At 37.0% G+C, this 20952-nt stretch overlaps 1 protein-coding gene across 2 annotated transcripts in view; it reads right to left on the bottom strand.

The window, feature by feature from the left end:
- The window catches only part of DMD (dystrophin), a 2258239-nt gene that overhangs the window by 1593106 nt on the left and 644181 nt on the right, over positions 1–20952 (bottom strand). For both annotated transcript variants that reach the window (XM_037986581.2, XM_073013821.1), the window contains exons 8-9: positions 13450–13631; positions 12203–12331 (exon numbers count right to left, since the gene is read on the bottom strand). In XM_037986581.2, coding sequence (XP_037842509.2) covers positions 12203–12331; positions 13450–13631 — 311 coding nt within the window. The remainder of the gene's footprint in view (positions 1–12202; positions 12332–13449; positions 13632–20952) is intronic.

The following is a 20952-nucleotide window of genomic DNA, read 5'->3' as shown; positions in this document are numbered from 1 at the left end:
ACTATTAAATAAGATATCTCTCCAAAAGAATTAATAGTTTTCTTTACATTTATATGGTTAAGGGGGTAAACTCTTAGTGAAAATAAAGTTTGCTAGTAGATTTGAGACCCACATGGATTTACCGCATGTATTACATAATAGGACGTTCTGTGTTGATCTACAAGTTTGGTAACAAGTTTATGTTGATTAACCAAGCATTATTACATTTTTTCACTGATATCATTTGTAGATAAAGACCACAAATATGCCAAGATATGTGCTGCCAGAATTCTATAGCAGGGATTAAAATTAGGCATGGGTATCCACTAGTTATACATTTTAAGAAATATATCTGTATGGCCGGGCACAGTGACTCACACCTGTAATCATAGAACTTCGAATGGCTAAGGCGGGTAGATCACCTGAGGTCAAGAGTTCAAGACCAGCCTGGCTAACATGGTGAAACCTCGTCTCTACTAAATAATACAAAAATTAGCTGGATGTAGTGGCAGGCACCTGTAATACCAGCTACTCAGGAGGCTGAGGCAGGAGAACTGCTTGAACCCAGGAGGCAGAGGTTGCACTGAGCCAAGATCGTGCCGCTGCACTTCAGCTGCGGCAATAAAGCAAAAACTCCATCTCAAAAAAAAAAAAAAAAAAAAAAAAAAGGAAATATATCTCTTTAAGTTTTCATTTTCAATCATGATTATCACGTATCTTAATTTTGATATTACCACACTTTGAATATAGTTTCATTAAAATATAAGGTTAATAATTTAAAGAGAAAAGATTAAAAATACTATATTCTAAAAACAAAATAGATTGTAATAAAATAAATGCAAAAAAGAAAATCAAGTTACTTAATGAATGTAGAAACTACAAATTGTCCTACAGAAAATGTGACAGTGTGATGAATTAGCTTAAAATAATTATAATCCTTAAGAAGACATCATATTTAACAAAATTCAGGATATCAGGATCCTAGACCCAGTACTTCTGCTCTGTAATCTTAGGTACATGACTTAGCATATCTGAGCTTGAGTGTCTTCACCTATAAAATGAAGGGTGTAGAGGTTGCTCTTTACTTAATATTCTTGGCATTAAATTACACATACAAATTATTTCCAAATGAATTTGAAATTTCATTTGTGCTAGAAAGCAATTAGGTGGCCATTTCGTCTCCTACTCTGTGACACTTATGTGCAAGGACATTCGCAAACTTCTTAATCAGGAGCCTGGATATTTGAAGATATGTACAAGCTTACATAAAACAAGTACAGTCATCAGTGAGTAGAGTGCACTTTATTGAATACCTGTTAGGCACCATGCTAGCCACGTTTCACAACTGACCTGGATTCTTCAGAAGAATCTTGTAAGTTCCGACAGATTGTATTTTTAAAGATGAATACAGTATGTTTCATCTTACATGTTCTTCTTATGATGTAACATCGACACTTCTCCATCAAGAGTTGGGTTTGTTTCCTCCCCTTGACTAGGATGGACCCCAACCATGACAGAAGTTATACTATGTGACTTCCAAGACTAAGCACAAAAGGCAATAAAGTTTCTGCTTGGTACTCTTTGGGTCACTTACTCTTAGAATCCAGCCAGCATTTAGTGAGGGGCTGCAGATTAAATGAGGCCACATATACATGTTCCAGTCAACTGCCCTGGCTGAAGCTCCAGCAGTAGCCAACAGGCATGTGAGTGAAGAAGCCTTCAAAAATGACTTCAGCTTCATCTACTATTTTATTACACCTATGTGAGAAGCCCTGAACCCAGCTGAGCCCCAGAATCAAGAGAGATAATAAGAAAACTGAATGTTGTTTTTGTAAGCTCCCAAGTTTTGAGGTGATTTGCTACATGGCAATAGTTATGGTGAACAAGGAAAGCACACCTGTATTACACAGATGAGCCAAGCATTACACAGGTATGCCAAGAGATAACTGAATCACACAACAACTAAGAAGGTGAATCAATTTTAATACAAATTCTTACTTCCGTAAAGACTGGATTTGTAAAAGAAAAATAATAATAAAAAAGTATTAAACTGAATGTTTGACAAAGATATTCCTTAAGAGGCCCTTCCTAAAGAAAGCATACTGCATCTAGCCTACATGTGGAGATCCAAACAATCTATTAATGATTACAAATAAACCACCCTAACCTGCTTAAACATTGTAACACAGATTAGCTCAATTCCATCCAATTCATTCAAATTCTAGGAACCCACAAATCCCATAAAATGTAATAAACATGACTTAAATGAGAGCATTCAAATATCCTTGGTTTGAAAAAATTGACTCCATTTTTGTAACATCCACAGCAATACCTCTGGACCTATCTCTGGTATCAAGAGACAGAAAAGTCATTTTCCAGAATGGTTGGTAAAATCATGTATCATCTCTTCCAAAAACTCCAAATATCTTTACCAAACGTAAAAATGGACTTTCATTCTACATTTTTTTAGAGAGAGATATATATATGTGTGTGTGTGTGTTTTTTTTTTTTTTTTTTTTTTTTTTTTTTTGAGACAGAGTCTCGCTCTGCAGCCCAGGCTGGAGTGCAGTGGCGCGATCTAGACCTCGGCTCACTGCAAACTCCGCCTTCAGGGTTCACGCCATTCTCCTGCCTCAGGCTCCTAAGTAGCTGGGACTACAGGCGCCTGCCACCACGCCTGGCTAATTTTTAAGATTACATAGTTATTTATAAATATAATGCAAAATGGGAAGAGTGTTGATCCATGTTGTTGTAAATATTTCTTTACCCTTAAATACTTAAATATTATCGAATGCCTGCTGTGTAAGAAGGTGAATGGAGTCGTTTTTCTCACACACTATGTTATAGTGAAGGCTTTTCTCACATACACTATGCATTATTTTAGCCACCCCATGGAAAGTTGAAAGTATCTCCATTTTAGAGATTAGAAAACTGAGTAATAGAGGGAAAATAGCATATGCAGGTCCCACAGACCAGATTCCTATTATACTCCTGTTTTCATCTTAATATCTTAGCTATGGAATGTTCTTTAATCTTCTTTGAAAAGTTTAACACCATTAAAATTCTTATTTACATAAACAGGAATAGAATAATTCAGAGGACAAAACAGGAAATATATTTGTGACATGGATGACAGAAAATTTCCTATTCTTATTTAGAATTATCACTTATAGATCAAGAAAAATAACATTCCCACACTATTCAACCTTTTTTTAGGCATCCATTTCCTAACTTATTTTGATAGATAACTCCATTTGTGGAGTTACATCTTTATAAGGTTGTTTTGAAAATCAGAAATAATAAATGTAAATTACATGCTAGGCATTTAACAGATTTCCTAAATGTAGACACACCTAGTGGAATAAATGATGTATTTTGGTTATACTATCCTTATAAAATTTCCATACTTAATGAGGGCTTTACCTTAAATAACTTCTTATTTTTAAGTTGCTTATGCTAAATCATTTTTTTAAAAACCTCTAGGTTTTTGGACTGTAACACAATAACGCTCCTTTAATCTTAATAAAGATGCCACTATTAACAATTTTACACCAAGAAACTGTGTAATCTTAAAAAATAGTTAAATTCCCAGAAACATAAAACCTACCAAATCTGAACTGTGTAAAAATAGAAAGTCTGAATAGATCAATAAAAGTAAGGAGAATGAATCAGTAATTTTTCATCTCCCAACAAAGAAAAGCACAAGACCAGGTGACTTCATAGTGATTTTATCAGATATTTAAAAAAAAGAATGTCAATGTTTCTCAAACTCTTCCAAAAAAAAAAAAAAAAAACTGAGGTGGAAGGAGCACTTCCAAATTCACTTTATAAGGTCAGCATTACCAAAGCCAGAAAAAGACATCCCAAGAAAACTGCAGGTCAATATCCTTGATGGATATAGAGGCAAAACTCTCAAAAAAAATTCCAGCAAACTTTAACAACACATTAAAAGGATCATACACCATGACCAAGTGAGATTTATCCTCGGGATACAAGGATGGTTCAACATGAAAATCAATTAGTTTGATAAACCACGTTAACAGAATAAATAAGAAGTCACATGTTCATTCCATTAGATGCTAAAAACTTGTTCGGCAAAATTCACACAATTTCGTTATTTACAAAAAAAAAAAAAAAAAAAAAAAAAAACCATTAAACTCTCAACAAACTAGGAATAGAAGGAAATTGCTTCATTATAAAAGTCATATATAAAAAGATCGCAGCTCATATCATAACAACTGCAAACTGAAAGGATTTTCTATGAAATCAGGAACAGGAGAAACAAGGTAAGTATGCCCATTCTTGCCACTTCTACTGATGGCAATACTGGAAGTCCTTGCTAGAATAATTAGGCCAAAAAAAAAAAAAAAAAAAAAAAAAATTAGAGGTATATAAATCAGAAATGAAGAATATTATTCCTATTTGCAGATGACATAATCTTATGAATAGAAAACCCTACAATCTATTAAAAACACTAGAACCAATTAGAAAATCAGAAAAGTTGTAGGATACAAAATCATACAAAAATTAGTTGAGTTTCTTTGAACTAATAATGAAAAGGAAATTAGCAGACAAATTCCACGCACAATAGCACGGAAAAAAAAAAAAACAGTGATAAACTAAAGAGGTCAAAGAGAATGCACTGGAAACTGAAACATTGATGAAAGAAATTAAAGATGACAAAATCAAATGGAAAGATATCCTACATTCACGGATAGAAGGACTTAAAACTGTCATTATATTCAAAGCAATTTACAGAATGTAATCTTTATCAAAATTCCAATGGCATTTTTCACACAGAGAAAAACTCTGAAATGCATATGGAATCACAAAGAATCCCAAATGGCTAAATCAACCTTGAGAAAGAAGTACAAAATTGGAGGTATCACACTTCCTGATTTCAAAATATATTACAAAACTACAGTAATTAAAAATAAATTGTATTGTCATGAAGACAGACATACAGACCAATGGAACAGAATAGAGGGCCCAGAAATAAATCTACACATATAGGGTTAACTGATATTCCACAATAGAGCCAAGCATACATAAGGAGGAAAGGATAATCTCTTCTACAAATGGTGTTGGCTAAAACTGGATATCCACACGCAAAAGAATGAAATTGGATGCTTATCTTATGCCATATGCAAATATCAACTCCGAATGGATAAAATATGTAAATGTAAAACCTCAATCCATAAAACTCCTAGAAGAAAACATTGGAAAAATCTTGTGACATTCATCCCGGCAATTATTTCATGGATATGACACTAAAAGCACAAGCAACAAAAACAAAAAATACTATTGAGACTACATAAAACTAAAATTCTGTTCAGAAAAGAAAACAACACTGTGAAAAGGCAGTCTAAGGAATGGGAAAAATACAAACCATATGTATACATTATGAGAATTATTTCTAATTCAGAGCTATTAGGAGAGTTAAATAAAATGATTTACATAAAGAATACTTCATGGTATAGCTACATTCTAAGTTATCAAAATAACAGCAACTAATATCATGACTACTATTTTAAATACATCAGGACTTAGATAAGATTTTGTGGTCAGACCTGAAGACCTTATATTAACAGCTGGTTATTTTCTAAAATATATAAAGAACTCCTACAACTCATTGGCAAAAAAACCCCTAAGAACCCAATTAAAAACGGGCTAAAAGCTTGAATAGACATTTCTCCAAAGATGACACCCAAATGGCCAACAGGTGGATGAAAATATGTTCAACATTATGAATTATCAGGGAAATGTGAAATGAAAAGCAGAATGAGCTATCACATTTACACCTGTTAGATGCCTACTATTAAAAAATGCATTAGTGCGAATGTGGAAAAATTGCAACTACTGTACATTGTTAGTGAAGTAAAAAATGGCATGGCTATTATGGAAAATAATACGGTGGTTCCTCAAAAAATTAAAAACAGAACTACCACTTGATCTAGCAATCTCACTTCTGGATACTTATCCAAAAGAATTGAAATCAGGATCTTGAAGGGATACCTGCAATCCCATATTCATTGCAACACTATTCACAATAGCCAAGACGTGTAAACATCCTCAGTGTCCACAGATGGATGAGTAAAGAAAATGTGTTACACACATACAAGAGACTATTATTAATATTCAAAAAGAATGAGATCCTGCCACGTTAACAACATGGATGAACCCTAAGGACATTATGGGAAGTGAAATAAGACAGTGACAGAAGGACAAATACTGCATGATTCTATGTATAAGAGGTACGTAAAATAAGCTGATCAAATCAGAGAGTGAAATAATAGTTGCTAGAGGCTTTGGAGAGGATGAAATGGGAAGCTGTTAATTAACAAAGGTTCAGTTATCAAAGATGAGAAAATTCTCAAGATCTATTGTACAACTTATGCCTATACCTATAGTGAATAATGCTGTATTTTACACTTAAAAATCAGTTAAGAGGGCAAATCCCATGTTAAGTGTTCTTACCACAATAAAGTAAGATTTCGAAAGAAGTTAAAGGATAAGAGTGTATCTGTTGAAAATAACATCAGATATATTCACTTTAAGGTTCTTTCCAGTTTTAAAATTCTACTCAGAAGTCTTCAGTGTACCAATTTATAGAGTTGACTAAAACCTAACAATTCTGTTTCTGGGTCACTTGTTCAGTCACATCAGAATGTATAAAGGCTTCCTTGAAGCAAATCAATGATAATTTTAATCTAAGGAGTGGTCCCCACTAGCTGGCTTTGCATCCTCTGTTTGCCAATTCCTTTCTACAATCTGTGTACAGTCTGAGGGACAAGTTGTGTCAGGAGGGGCAATGGCAGAGATAGAGTGAAAAATCTCTTCTCCTTCATCCCCTCCCAACACAGGATTGCTGGATGTGGAATCACCTAGAAGTGCTTTTTCTGCTTTATAAAAGGCATTACTATGTTTCACTCTGCATGGTTCCAAGATTGTTCCTTAGCAACCTCATAACTAAAAAGGATATCCTTTTCCTTGGAATCTTTTACTCAGTATATTAACTTGCCAAACTCTATACAGGTTATGAGTTTGTTTATAAATCAGAATCCAGGCTATCTCTTCTCATAGAAGTGCTAATAAAAATATAAAAATTTTCTCAGATCAGATCACAAAATCTTATCTATCCCCCGAAGTATCTAAAGTAGTAATCATATTGGTAACTGTTTTTTTTGTTTTGTTTTGTTTTGTTTTGTTTTGTTTTTGAGCACTTACAATGTGCTTATGCCATGGAATGTTCTTTATGTAATTCATCTCATTTAACTCTCCTAAATAGCTCTATGAGTTAGAAATAGTTTCAATAATACACATGAGGAAACTGAGGCTCAGAGTTCAAGAAATTCTCTCAAGGTCACATAACAAGTAAGTAATAATGAAGGCTCTTAAAAGTAGAAGTTGGGGGGCAGAAGAGTATAGGTCAGAGTGATGTCATGTGAGAAAGACTCAATTTGCCCTTGTCTGCTTTGAAGTTGAAAGGCGGCCATGAGTCAATGAATGTGGTCAGCCTCTAGAAGCTAGAAAAGCCATAGAAATAGATGCTCCTCTACAGCCTCCAAAAGGAAGGCAGCCCTGCTGATATGTTAATGTTAGCTCAATGAGATCTGTTTTAAACATCTGAACTACAGAACTGTAAAATAATGAATATGCGTTGTTCAGGGCCACTAAGTTTGTAGTCGTTGCATCAAAAATTGAAAACTAATACATAGACACATGAGTAGTTATCAGGATGAGATAATTTAAAAGAAGTATGTTTTTGTTTCTGTGGCCATCAACTATTTACGGTAGTGTTTTGAGACAGAGTCTTGCCCTGTCATCCAGACTGGAGTGCAGCGGCCAATCTCAGCTCACTGCAACCTCTGCCTCCTGACTGCAACTGATTCTCATGCCTCAGCTTCACAAGTAACTGGGATTACAGGTGTGTTCCACCACACCCAGTTACTTTTTGTGTTTTCAGTAGAGACAGGGTTTCGCCATGTTGGCCAGGCTGGTCTCAAACTCCTAGCCTCAAGTGATCTGCCTGCCTCCGCCTCCCAAAGTGCCAGGATTACAGGCATGACCCACTGCACTCAGCTCTCAGTATATTTTTTAAGTGTTACAATGCAGGTAGCCTTACACTTTTACTGTCATTTGAACCTACTGTAATCAGCAACACCTCCCAACACACACACATGCATGGACCACTGAAATTGTTCTTATTAAAGTGGATATAAACTAGAGTGAGCACATAACTTATTGGTCTAAATGGCCAAGTTTTAAGAGTGAATAGTAATTCCATTGTAGTAACTGCTATATATTAGGATTTCCCAGACATCTTACACTACTGACGTTTTGCTAAATTCACTGAATAATTTTCAATCATCAAGTTATTTGAACTAACCAGCAATATTTAATGTAGTTAGACATCTTCCTTTCCCTGAAAACACTTTCTTCTGGATTCCAGAATACCACATCCATCATTTCCTTTCTTTTCAGCTTTTTCTCTCCCCTTTCTAGCCACCCTTTTCAGCCCCTTTGCTGATGCCTCATCATATATACATCTAGAGACCTCTTATCTGTCTATACATTTTCCCTTGGTAATCTTATCCTGGCCAATGGATTTAAATACTATCAACATGTTGACTTCTAAATTATTATCCTCAACTCTGATCTTAGATCCCCTTTCTTTACAGGCATTCATAGCCTCATAGGCACTTCAAGATTAATATGTTTAAAACTGAAATCCTAATGTTCACTCCCAAACTTGTTCCTTCTACAGTCTCACCCATCTCGGTTTGTGGCAACTCTATATTTGGCCAGTTGCTTAAGAAAGAAACCTCACAATAATCCTCGGTTTCTCTAATTATTTCCTAAGTCACATCTACTCCATCAGGAGGGAAATGACTTTGATGAAATATTGGCCTCCAATTCTGCTACCAGATATGCTGTGCTAGAGATCATGAAACAGAAAAGCTCACATGTAAAATTAAAATGCTCATATCATACCATTTGTTTATTTTTATTATTTATTTTTTTGAGACAGAGTTTCACTCTTGTTGCCCAGGATGTAATGCAATGGCACGATATCAACTCACTGCAAACTCCACCTTCCGGGTTCAAATGATTCTCCTGTCTCAGCCTCCCAAATAGCTGGGATTACAGGCGTGTACCACCACACCCAGCTAATTTTGTATTTTTAATAGAGATGGGGTTTTACCATGTTGGTTCAGTTGGTCTCGAACTCTGACCTCAGGTGATCCACCCACCTTGACTTCCCAAAGTGCTGGGAGTACAGGAGTCAGCCACCACACACGGCCCTACCATTTATTAAATGAGTTAAAAACATATGGCAAGAGGGAAGAGATTCGGAGGATAATAAAATTAGAATAAATTCAGACACAGATTGTTTTGTATGTTTGTTTATGTGTCACTTGGTCCAATAACAGTACCTGGCACATAGTAGGTGATTAAAAAAACAAGTGCTAAATAATCAAATGTATGAATACTGCTCTATGTGTGAGTAACCCAATATACAAGAATCACAGTAGAGAAAGTGCAGTGTCACCCCAGTATAATGAGGATGGGCATGGAGTTGGATAAATGTAAATTTGAATTCAGGTTCTGCCACTTACTAATTAGGCCTAGAAATATAAATTAAATTGGCCTATTTAAAACAGAGACAAAAGCACTCCGAGCTAAGGGAAGCATAAAAGCTAATATGGAAAATTTTGGGGCACCTGTGTAGGATAACAAGTGACTTAATTTGGTTGAAGAAAACATGAAATACATGTGTAATGAGCATAAAAGCATAAATTATTAATATATCATAAATCTTTTTAAGGCAGTTTAGGAGAGTAGCCTTGTTATATGGGCAAAATTAAGTGAAAAAAAAATTGTGAATATTATTAGGACTGTGAATAACATAAAAAAATTGACAAGAAACCCTGTAATAAATTTCACTTGGAGACATACTAGGTTTGAGATATTAGTGGATATCAAGGTATAGATACACAACACAGAGTTGAAAATGAATTGGAAATGTGGCTATAACTCAAGAAAGATTGGAAGTGGTGAAGACAGAGATACAATGATCATTTGCATACAGATTGAATACAGATTGCATACAGATTAAGGCCAGGAGATTAAATTATTAATTATTAAATTATGTTAAGAGAACAAGTACACAGATAAGGCCAAGACATCTCCCATGAGGTTCACAAGCTAAAGAAGTTGGAAGAGCAGAAAGAGCCAGATAATCAAAGACACAGAATAGTCAGAGAGAAAGAACCTGCTGAGTGTAGAGGCTGAGAAAAATGTTTCTCCAGTGGTAGAAAGTTAGGAGTGCTGAATAAAAGCCATTTGGCTCTGTGACTAAGAATACTTATTTGTTGAATAAATAAATGAACAGTTAAAGCAGAGTGATGTGTTTGGGGAGTGGGGGCATGCACATTTTTCCCATAGGGGACAGTCACCAGCATGGCTCTCTCTTATAGAGGACTTTATTTTTCTCTGTAGACCACACTTTAATAAAAATTTCTGATGGCATCAGATCCAGCCTGTCTTGACTTCATTTGAAGTAGAGCAGGTACAGCCTATAGCGGCAGTGTAAGCTCAGTCCTTCTGACACTTTTGAAATTAATGTTTAGTGTGAATAAAGGCATACACTTATCAAACCTAACTACATTTAACATCATCTTCTGATATGCTTCTTTAGTAACAGTCAGAATATATCATTCCTCATCTCTTGTGATTTGTGCTGTGTCTTTTCCAAAGGATAAACATTATACTGATTTGAATGCCTTATTTTAAATAACACAGGTAAGTGAATTTGTTGAATTATCTGTAATTTATGACATAATGTATTCGGTAATATTTACACAAAGGTAGAATGAGCAGAGTCTAGCAAGATGTAAGTCCATTTGTAAATACTTCATTAAGGAGTCATACCTGAGCAATGCCTTAATGAGGTGGTGATGAGGTGAAAACGCACTACCAGAATAGGCATTGCAGAAAACCTAGAAAATGCAGCTCAATAAAGTGATAATGAGAGGTGGGGAAAAAACCCCTTTATCTTTTCTTGGTGTATGCTCCTTAATTTTAGGAGGTGGCACTTATTCCTTAAGTCTTGGTGATTTCAATGGGGGGAATGGTATAAATAGAGTCTAGAGAGTCGATGGAGAGTCAAGAGGTCCAGAATGAGAGGGAGTGAGAAGAGAGCTTTGCAAGTAAACTAGCCAAGGATGGAGGTCGTAACTATTTCAGAGTTCTGAATTTTTAGCTAATGCATCAATTAACTACCAAATAAATTACTAATTAAATGCACGCCACTATCTTAAAAAAAAATCGAGTCTCCAAAAATGTACACATTTTTTAACCAATAGGATCAGGTCTATCATTTTTAAACTCTCATTTACAGTGTAGTTTTGATAAAAATCACATGATCTAGCACGTTTCAAATTGGCTCCGCTGAGCAAAATCAATCATTTTTGTTAAAAAGTAATTCTTGCAAATCTAGCAAACTTAGCGCATTTCATTCCCACGCTGTAACGTCTACAAGGCTATTTCTTATATGTTGGATTCCATACAATATTGCAAGAGTGGAAAACTCCAGAGAGGCTTCCTCATATAGAAAGTACGAAACATTGCCTAGAATATGACTTGCTTTGAGTGTGATTTTTTCTTATAAATACTACAGAGCCTGCTATACACAAGTTTAAATTAGCAAAATTAACGGAGAGCATATGAAGAAGCTTGCAGTTGCATTTTTCTTACACAGAATATATATTTTAGAATGAATATAAAAAATAATTCACATGTAGTATATGTATTTTCTTTATGTTTATCTAGAAAAATCTCCCCAAATAGTGTAATTAGCAATTTTCACAGATTTGCCCACACTTTTTGAAGTTACATATATAAACCTTTTAATGAGCCTCATGTTTTTTATAGCCATTAGTAGCCTTTGTCAAAGAGAACCTTAGAGGTTATTACATAATGAAAGTAGAAATCATTATTATGGGAATTCATATTTATGAAGAATCATCATATAGTAAACCTAGAGAAGTCTCAATAACAAAGTAGAATCATATGAAGGAATCAGTAAAACTGGGAAAAATGAAACAGCTCTTCACGGGGAGATAAAAAGCACTGAAAAATTCAAGCAAGTAAAAGCAGTGTTAGATTATCTTGGAAGCAGTTCTCTGGTTTGTACAACAGAGAATAAATGTTGACAGACCTGTGAAGGAAATGGGCTCCGTGTAGGGTCAGAGGTGGTGACATAAGCAGCCTGTGTGTAGGCATAGCTCTTGAATCGAGGCTTAGGGGAAGAAGTTCTCTCATAGCCCTGTGCTAGACTGACTGTGATCTGCAGAGAAGGGTTTGGGGGAGTGGATAGAGAGGAGGAGGAAAAACCATAAGTAACCCGAAAGGACTACTTTCCAACATGGTAGAAAACAGAACATTAAATGGAAACGGTGAGATTTAATGTTTAATACTAAACATATATAAATGATATTAGAAATTGGTATACTCCCAGAATTATGGCACTTAATGTCATGTTGGAGAGTAAATGGTCTGGGAAGATATGAGCATGCTATTTAACCATGAGGATTCCATAGTAACACAACTCCAATATTTATATGGGATGGTGCTCTTCAATCTGGCAAAAACAGGCATCCAAAAGCAATTTTCTCTAAATCCAAAGTAACTAAAATCAGAATTCATCAGGTCCATACCCTGGAAAGGACTAAAGATTTCATAAGCTAATATAGAGCTAGCTCAGTAAAGTGAGAGAGTTTGGCCTAAAAGCTTTCCCCACATTCCAACAGAAATGTTGCTAAAGGTTTCTTCACTATTGCTTGTGCCTGAGAAAGCACAGGAAAACATCCAAACTACCCACGGTTGAGAGAAAGAACAAACCAATGTCAAGAAGTACCCCAGTGAATTCTATACAGTTACATAATGAAGAATTTCATGTTTTTCTTTAATGTTTATTTGAAATATTTTAAACCACCTTTCTATTTTCAAAGTTGTTATCCTGAATAATCAAAATCTGATTTTGTACATCATATTGCCATAAAGTATTTTTAATGATTAAAAACAATATTTCCCTTTAATCTTTCTCTAGCTCTTTGTTCTAGTTGATGAAGATTTTAGAGTTTAATATGTATGTAAGTTTGCCTTTCATTTCATTGTGTGTTACACAATGGAAATGTAATATATTATGCTCTATATTCCTACGATATGGTACATATCAATAGTATTTTTTAAATACGTTTGAAAAGAATATTGTAGTCAATGAAGCAAAACTGAAAAGGTTTACATAGTCTGTCTCTCTTTCTGTATATATACATACATTAGGCTTTGTATATATACATGTATATATACATATATATTCGTTTTATATATATGTGCACATAATACCTAAAAATGCATATAAAATAGAAAACATCTTGAATATTACCTGTCCTTTGGACACTTTACCTGTTGAGAATAGTGCATTTGATGATGTAATTGAAAATGTTCTTCTTTAGTCACTTTAGGTGGCCTTGGCAACATTTCCACTTCCTGGATGGCTTCAATGCTCACTTGTTGAGGCAAAACTTGGAAGAGTGATGTGATGTACATTAAGATGGACTTCTTATCTGGATAGGTGGTAGCAACATCTGTAAGCACATTAACACTACACATCAATTCTTGGTTTCTATATTTGAGACTCTAAAAGGATAATGAACAAATCAATGTTACAGAAAGATGATAGATTAATGAACACTTAGTTGGCCATGAATGTCCTCCAGAGACGAATTAGAACATGATAATCAGGCCTAAAATGTCTTTCCAATTTGGCAGACCAATGAGATGAGCAGTAAAGTTAGTTTCTTTTCCTTGTTCATATGAAAACTTTATTCAATATTACTTTTTCCTAACTCAAATTGCCAGACTAGCCCATCTAACAGAGTAGCTTTCATTAGGCAAGAAACAAAAACAAAAGATTACATTTTCCTTTCCATGGAAAGTTATATTAACATGTCAATTCAAATGGTGCAGTGGTAATTAAACAATTACACAAAATGGCTTAATGCTTTAGTTCTCAGTAAAGAAACCTTATACCTTTTTAATTGAATGCTGCTGATATTAAAGTATGCAGACAGCTAAATATGTCTGTGCTGAAATGAGTCATGTATCCACAATATAAACAGAAAAATACCATATAATGATTTTTAATATTCCTTGTATATTAAAAATATTTGTTTACATTATGGCCCATCTGATAAAGTAGAATGTCGTTTTCCTTCCCAGACATTAGAGATAAATGTAAAAGTCCTACACATTAAGTTGATCTGACTTCACGTCCTTTGCCACATCCAGAGGGTGAATGAAACCCAGCATTTAAAGACAGTAATAATTTGTAATAACACATATAAAGTGGCAGCTCTGAGGGGGCGGAGCAAGATGGCCGAATAGGAACAGCTCCAGTCTCCAACTCCCAGCGCGAGCGACACAGAAGACCGGCGATTTCTGCATTTTCAACTGAGGTACTGGGTTCATCTCACTGGGGAGTGCCAGACGATCGGTGCTGGTCAGCTGCTGCAGCCCGACCAGCGAGAGCTGAAGCAGGGCGAGGCATTGCCTCACCTGGAAAGCGCAAGGGGGAAGGGAATCCCTTTTCCTAGCCAGGGGAACTGAGACACACAACACCTGGAAAATCGGGTAACTCCCACCCCAATACTGCGCTTTAAGCAAACAGGCACACCAGGAGATCATATCCCACACCTGGCCGGGAGGGTCCCACACCCACGGAGCCTCCCTCATTGCTAGCACGGCAGTCTGTGATCTACCGGCAAGGCAGCAGCGAGGCTGGGGGAGGGGCGCCCGCCATTGCTGAGGCTTAAGTAGGTAAACAAAGCTGCTGGGAAGCTCGAACTGGGTGGAGCTCACAGCAGCTCAAGGAAACCTGCCTGTCTCTGTAGACTCCACCTCTGGGGACAGGGCACAGTAAACAATAACAAACGCAGCAGCTCTGCAGACGCAAACGACTCTGTCTGACAGCTTTGAAGAGAGCAGTGGATCTCCCAACACGGAGGTTGAGATCTGAGAAGGGACAGACTCCCTGCTCAAGTGGGTCCCTGACCCCTGAGTAGCCTAACTGGGAGACATCCCCCACTAGGGGCAGTCTGACACCCCACACCTCACAGGGTGGAGTACACCCCTGAGAGGAAGATTCCAAAGCAAGAATCAGACAGGTACACTCGCTGTTCAGAAATATACTATCTTCTGCAGCCTCTGCTGCTGATACCCAGGCAAACAGGGTCTGGAGTGGACCTCAAGCAATCTCCTACAGCTACAACCTACAGCTGAGGATCCTGACTGTTAGAAGGAAAGCTATCAAACAGGAAGGACACCTACACCAAAACCCCATCAGTACATCACCATCATCAAAGACCAGAGGCAGATAAAACCACAAAGATGGGGAAAAAGCAGGGCAGAAAAGCTGGAAATTCAAAAAATAAGAGCGCATCTCCCCCGGCAAAGGAGCGCAGCTCATCGCCAGCAACGGATCAAAGCTGGACGGAGAATGACTTCGACGAGATGAGAGAAGAAGGCTTCAGTCCATCAAATTTCTCAGAGCTAAAGGAGGAATTACGTACCCAGCGCAAAGAAACTAAAAATCTTGAAAAAAAAGTGGAAGAATTGATGGCTAGAGTAATTAATGCAGAGAAGCTCACAAACGAAATGAAAGAGACGAAAACCATGGCACGAGAAATACGTGACAAATGCACAAGCTTCAGTAACCGACTCGATCAACTGGAAGAAAGAATGTCAGCGATTGAGGATCAAATGAATGAAATGAAGCGAGAAGAGAAACCAAAAGAAAAAAGAAGAAAAAGAAATGAACAAAGCCTGCAAGAAGTATGGGATTATGTAAAAAGACCAAATCTACGTCTGATTGGGGTGCCTGAAAGTGAGGGGGAAAATGGAACCAAGTTGGAAAACACTCTTCAGGATATCATCCAGGAGAACTTCCCCAACCTAGTAGGGCAGGCCAACATTCAAATCCAGGAAATACAGAGAACGCCACAAAGATACTCCTCGAGAAGAGCAACTCCAAGACACATAATTGCCAGATTCACCAAAGTTGAAATGAAGGAAAAAATCTTAAGGGCAGCCAGAGAGAAAGGTCGGGTTACCCACAAAGGGAAGCCCATCAGACTAACAGCAGATCTCTCAGCAGAAACTCTTCAAGCCAGAAGAGAGTGGGGGCCAATATTCAACATTCTTAAAGAAAAGAATTTTAAACCCAGAATTTTATATCCAGCCAAACTAAGTTTCATAAGTGAAGGAGAAATAAAATCCTTTACAGATAAGCAAATGCTTAGAGATTTTGTCACCACTAGGCCTGCCTTACAAGAGACCCTGAAGGAAGCACTAAACATGGAAAGGAACAACCGGTACCAGCCATTGCAAAAACATGCCAAAATGTAAAGACCATCAAGGCTAGGAAGAAAATGCATCAACTAATGAGCAAAATAACCAGTTAATATCATAATGGCAGGATCAAGTTCACACATAACAATCTTAACCTTAAATGTAAATGGACTAAATGCTCCAATTAAAAGACACAGACTGGCAAATAGGATAAAGAGTCAAGACCCATCAGTCTGCTGTATTCAGGAGACCCATCTCACACGCAGAGACATACATAGGCTCAAAATAAAGGGATGGAGGAAGATTTACCAAGCAAATGGAGAACAAAAAAAAGCGGGGGTTGCAATACTAGTCTCTGATAAAACAGACTTTAAACCATCAAAGATCAAAAGAGACAAAGAAGGCCATTACATAATGGTAAAGGGATCAATTCAACAGGAAGAGCTAACTATCCTAAATATATATGCACCCAATACAGGAGCACCCAGATTCATAAAGCAAGTCCTTAGAGACTTACAAAGAGACTTAGACTCCCATACAATAATAATGGGAGACTTCAACACTCCACTGTCAACATTAGACAGATCAACGAGACAGAAAGTTAACAAGGATATCCAGGAATTGAACTCATCTCTGCAGCAAGCAGACCTAATAGACATCTATAGAACTCTCCACCCCAAATCAACAGAATATACATTCTTCTCAGCACCACATCGTACTTACTCCAAAATTGACCACGTAATTGGAAGTAAAGCACTCCTCAGCAAATGTACAAGAACAGAAATTATAACAAACTGTCTCTCAGACCACAGTGCAATCAAATTAGAACTCAGGACTAAGAAACTCAATCAAAACCGCTCAACTACATGGAAACTGAACAACCTGCTCCTGAATGACTACTGGGTACATAACGAAATGAAGGCAGAAATAAAGATGTTCTTTGAAACCAATGAGAACAAAGATACAACATACCAGAATCTCTGGGACACATTTAAAGCAGTGTGTAGAGGGAAATTTATAGCACTAAATGCCCACAAGAGAAAGCAGGAAAGATCTAAAATTGACACTCCAACATCGCAATTAAAAGAACTAGAGAAGCAAGAGCAAACACATTCGAAAGCTAGCAGAAGGCAAGAAATAACTAAGATCAGAGCAGAACTGAAGGAGATAGAGACACAAAAAACCCTCCAAAAAATCAATGAATCCAGGAGTTGGTTTTTTGAAAAGATCAACAAAATTGACAGACCACTAGCAAGACTAATAAAGAAGAAAAGAGAGAAGAATCAAATCGATGCAATTAAAAATGATAAAGGGGATATCACCACCGACCCCACAGAAATACAAACTACCATCAGAGAATACTATAAACACCTCTACGCAAATAAACTGGAAAATCTAGAAGAAATGGATAATTTCCTGGACACTTACACTCTTCCAAGACTAAACCAGGAAGAAGTTGAATCCCTGAATAGACCAATAGTAGGCTCTGAAATTGAGGCAATAATTAATAGCCTACCAACCAAAAAAAGTCCAGGACCAGATGGATTCCAGCTGAATTCTACCAGAGGTACAAGGAGGAGCTGGTACCATTCCTTCTGAAACTATTCCAATCAATAGAAAAAGAGGGAATCCTCCCTAACTCATTTTATGAGGCCAACATCATCCTGATACCAAAGCCTGGCAGAGACACAACAAAAAAAGAGAATTTTAGACCAATATCCCTGATGAACATTGATGCAAAAATCCTCAATAAAATACTGGCAAACCGGATTCAGCAGCACATCAAAAAGCTTATCCACCATGATCAAGTGGGCTTCATCCCTGGGATGCAAGGCTGGTTCAACATTCGCAAATCAATAAACATAATCCAGCATATAAACAGAACCAAAGACAAGAACCACATCATTATCTCAATAGATGCAGAAAAGGCTTTTGACAAAATTCCACAGCCCTTCATGCTAAAAACGCTCAATAAATTCGGTATTGATGGAACGTACCTCAAAATAATAAGAGCTATTTATGACAAACCCACAGCCAATATCATACTGAATGGGCAAAAACTGGAAAAATTCCCTTTGAAAACTGGCACAAGACAGGGATGCCCTCTCTCACCACTCCTATTCAACATAGTGTTGGAAGTTCTGGCTAGGGCAATCAGGCAAGAGAAAGAAATCAAGGGGATTCAGTTAGGAAAAGAAGAAGTCAAATTGTCCCTGTTTGCAGACGACATGATTGTATATTTAGAAAACCCCATTGTCTCAGCCCAAAATCTCCTTAAGCTGATAAGCAACTTCAGCAAAGTCTCAGGATACAAAATTAATGTGCAGAAATCACAAGCATTCTTATACACCAGTGACAGTCAAACAGAGAGCCAAATCAGGAATGAACTTCCATTCACAATTGCTTCAAAGAGAATAAAATACCTAGGAATCCAACTTACAAGGGATGTAAAGGACCTCTTCAAGGAGAACTACAAACCACTGCTCAGTGAAATCAAAGAGGACACAAACAAATGGAAGAACATACCATGCTCATGGATAGGAAGAATCAATATCGTGAAAATGGCCATACTGCCCAAGGTAATTTATAGATTCAATGCCATCCCCATCAAGCTACCAATGAGCTTCTTCACAGAATTGGAAAAAACTGCTTTAAAGTTCATATGGAACCAAAAAAGAGCCCGCATCTCCAAGACAATCCTAAGTCAAAAGAACAAAGCTGGAGGCATCACGCTACCTGACTTCAAACTATACTACAAGGCTACAGTAACCAAAACAGCATGGTACTGGTACCAAAACAGAGATATAGACCAATGGAACAGAACAGAGTCCTCAGAAATAATACCACACATCTACAGCCATCTGATCTTTGACAAACCTGAGAGAAACAAGAAATGGGGAAAGGATTCCCTATTTAATAAATGGTGCTGGGATAATTGGCTAGCCATAAGTAGAAAGCTGAAACTGGATCCTTTCCTTACTCCTTATACGAAAATTAATTCAAGATGGATTAGAGACTTAAATGTTCGACCTAATACCATAAAAATCCTAGAGGAAAACCTAGGTAGTACCATTCAGGACATAGGCATGGGCAAAGACTTCATGTCTAAAACACCAAAAGCAACGGCAGCAAAAGCCAAAATTGACAAATGGGATCTCATTAAACTAAAGAGCTTCTGCACAGCAAAAGAAACTACCATCAGAGTGAACAGGCAACCTACAGAATGGGAGAAAATTTTTGCAATCTACTCATCTGATAAAGGGCTAATATCCAGAACCTACAAAGAACTCAAACAAATTTACAAGAAAAAAACAAACAACCCCATCAAAAAGTGGGCAAAGGATATGAACAGACATTTCTCAAAAGAAGACATTCATACAGCCAACAGACACATGAAAAAATGCTCATCATCACTGGCCATCAGAGAAATGCAAATCAAAACCACAATGAGATACCATCTCACACCAGTTAGAATGGCGATCATTAAAAAGTCAGGAAACAACAGGTGCTGGAGAGGATGTGGAGAAATAGGAACACTTTTACACTGTTGGTGGGATTGTAAACTAGTTCAACCATTATGGAAAACAGTATGGCGATTCCTCAAGGATCTAGAACTAGATGTACCATATGACCCAGCCATCCCATTACTGGGTATATACCCAAAGGATTATAAATTATGCTGCTATAAAGACACATGCACACGTATGTTTATTGCAGCACTATTCACAATAGCAAAGACTTGGAATCAACCCAAATGTCCATCAGTGACAGATTGGATTAAGAAAATGTGGCACATATACACCATGGAATACTATGCAGCCATAAAAAAGGATGAGTTTGTGTCCTTTGTAGGGACATGGATGCAGCTGGAAACCATCATTCTTAGCAAACTATCACAAGAACAGAAAACCAAACACCGCATGTTCTCACTCGTAGGTGGGAACTGAACAATGAGATCACTTGGACTCGGGAAGGGGAACATCACACACCGGGGCCTATCATGGGGAGGGGGGAGGGGGGAGGGATTGCATTGGGAGTTATACCTGATGTAAATGACGAGTTGATGGGTGCAGCACACCAACATGGCACAAGTATACATATGTAGCAAGCCTGCACGTTGTGCACATGTACCCTACAACTTAAAGTTTAATAATAATAAATAAATAAATAAATAAATAAATAAATAACCGTAAAACTGGGCAACCAGTAGCCCTCCAGGTTGCTCTGTCTATAGAGTAGCCATTCTTTTATTCTCTACTTTCTTAATAAACTTGCTTTCACTTTGAAAAAAAAAAAGATTCATTTGCTACTTGGCATTACAATTTAGTTACTGCACTCATTCCAGTGAACCAAGATGTAAAGTAATCCTTTATGTGAAGTGTGTCATTAATACTAGAAAGTGTTAAAACGTAAGTTCTGACAATGAAATGCTAAATAGCATTTCATTGTCATCCTTTTTCATCCTTTAAAAAGAAGGAAATTGGGCCGGGTGCGGTGGCTCAAGCCTGTAATCCCAGCACTTTGGGAGGCCGAGACGGGTGGATCATGAGGTCAGGAGAT

Source organism: Chlorocebus sabaeus, chromosome X, assembly GCF_047675955.1.
Source record: "Chlorocebus sabaeus isolate Y175 chromosome X, mChlSab1.0.hap1, whole genome shotgun sequence".
Lineage (NCBI taxonomy): Eukaryota > Metazoa > Chordata > Mammalia > Primates > Cercopithecidae > Chlorocebus > Chlorocebus sabaeus.
The sequence above is the reverse complement of the archived record's forward strand: the minus strand, read 5'-3'. Positions and strand labels throughout refer to the sequence as shown.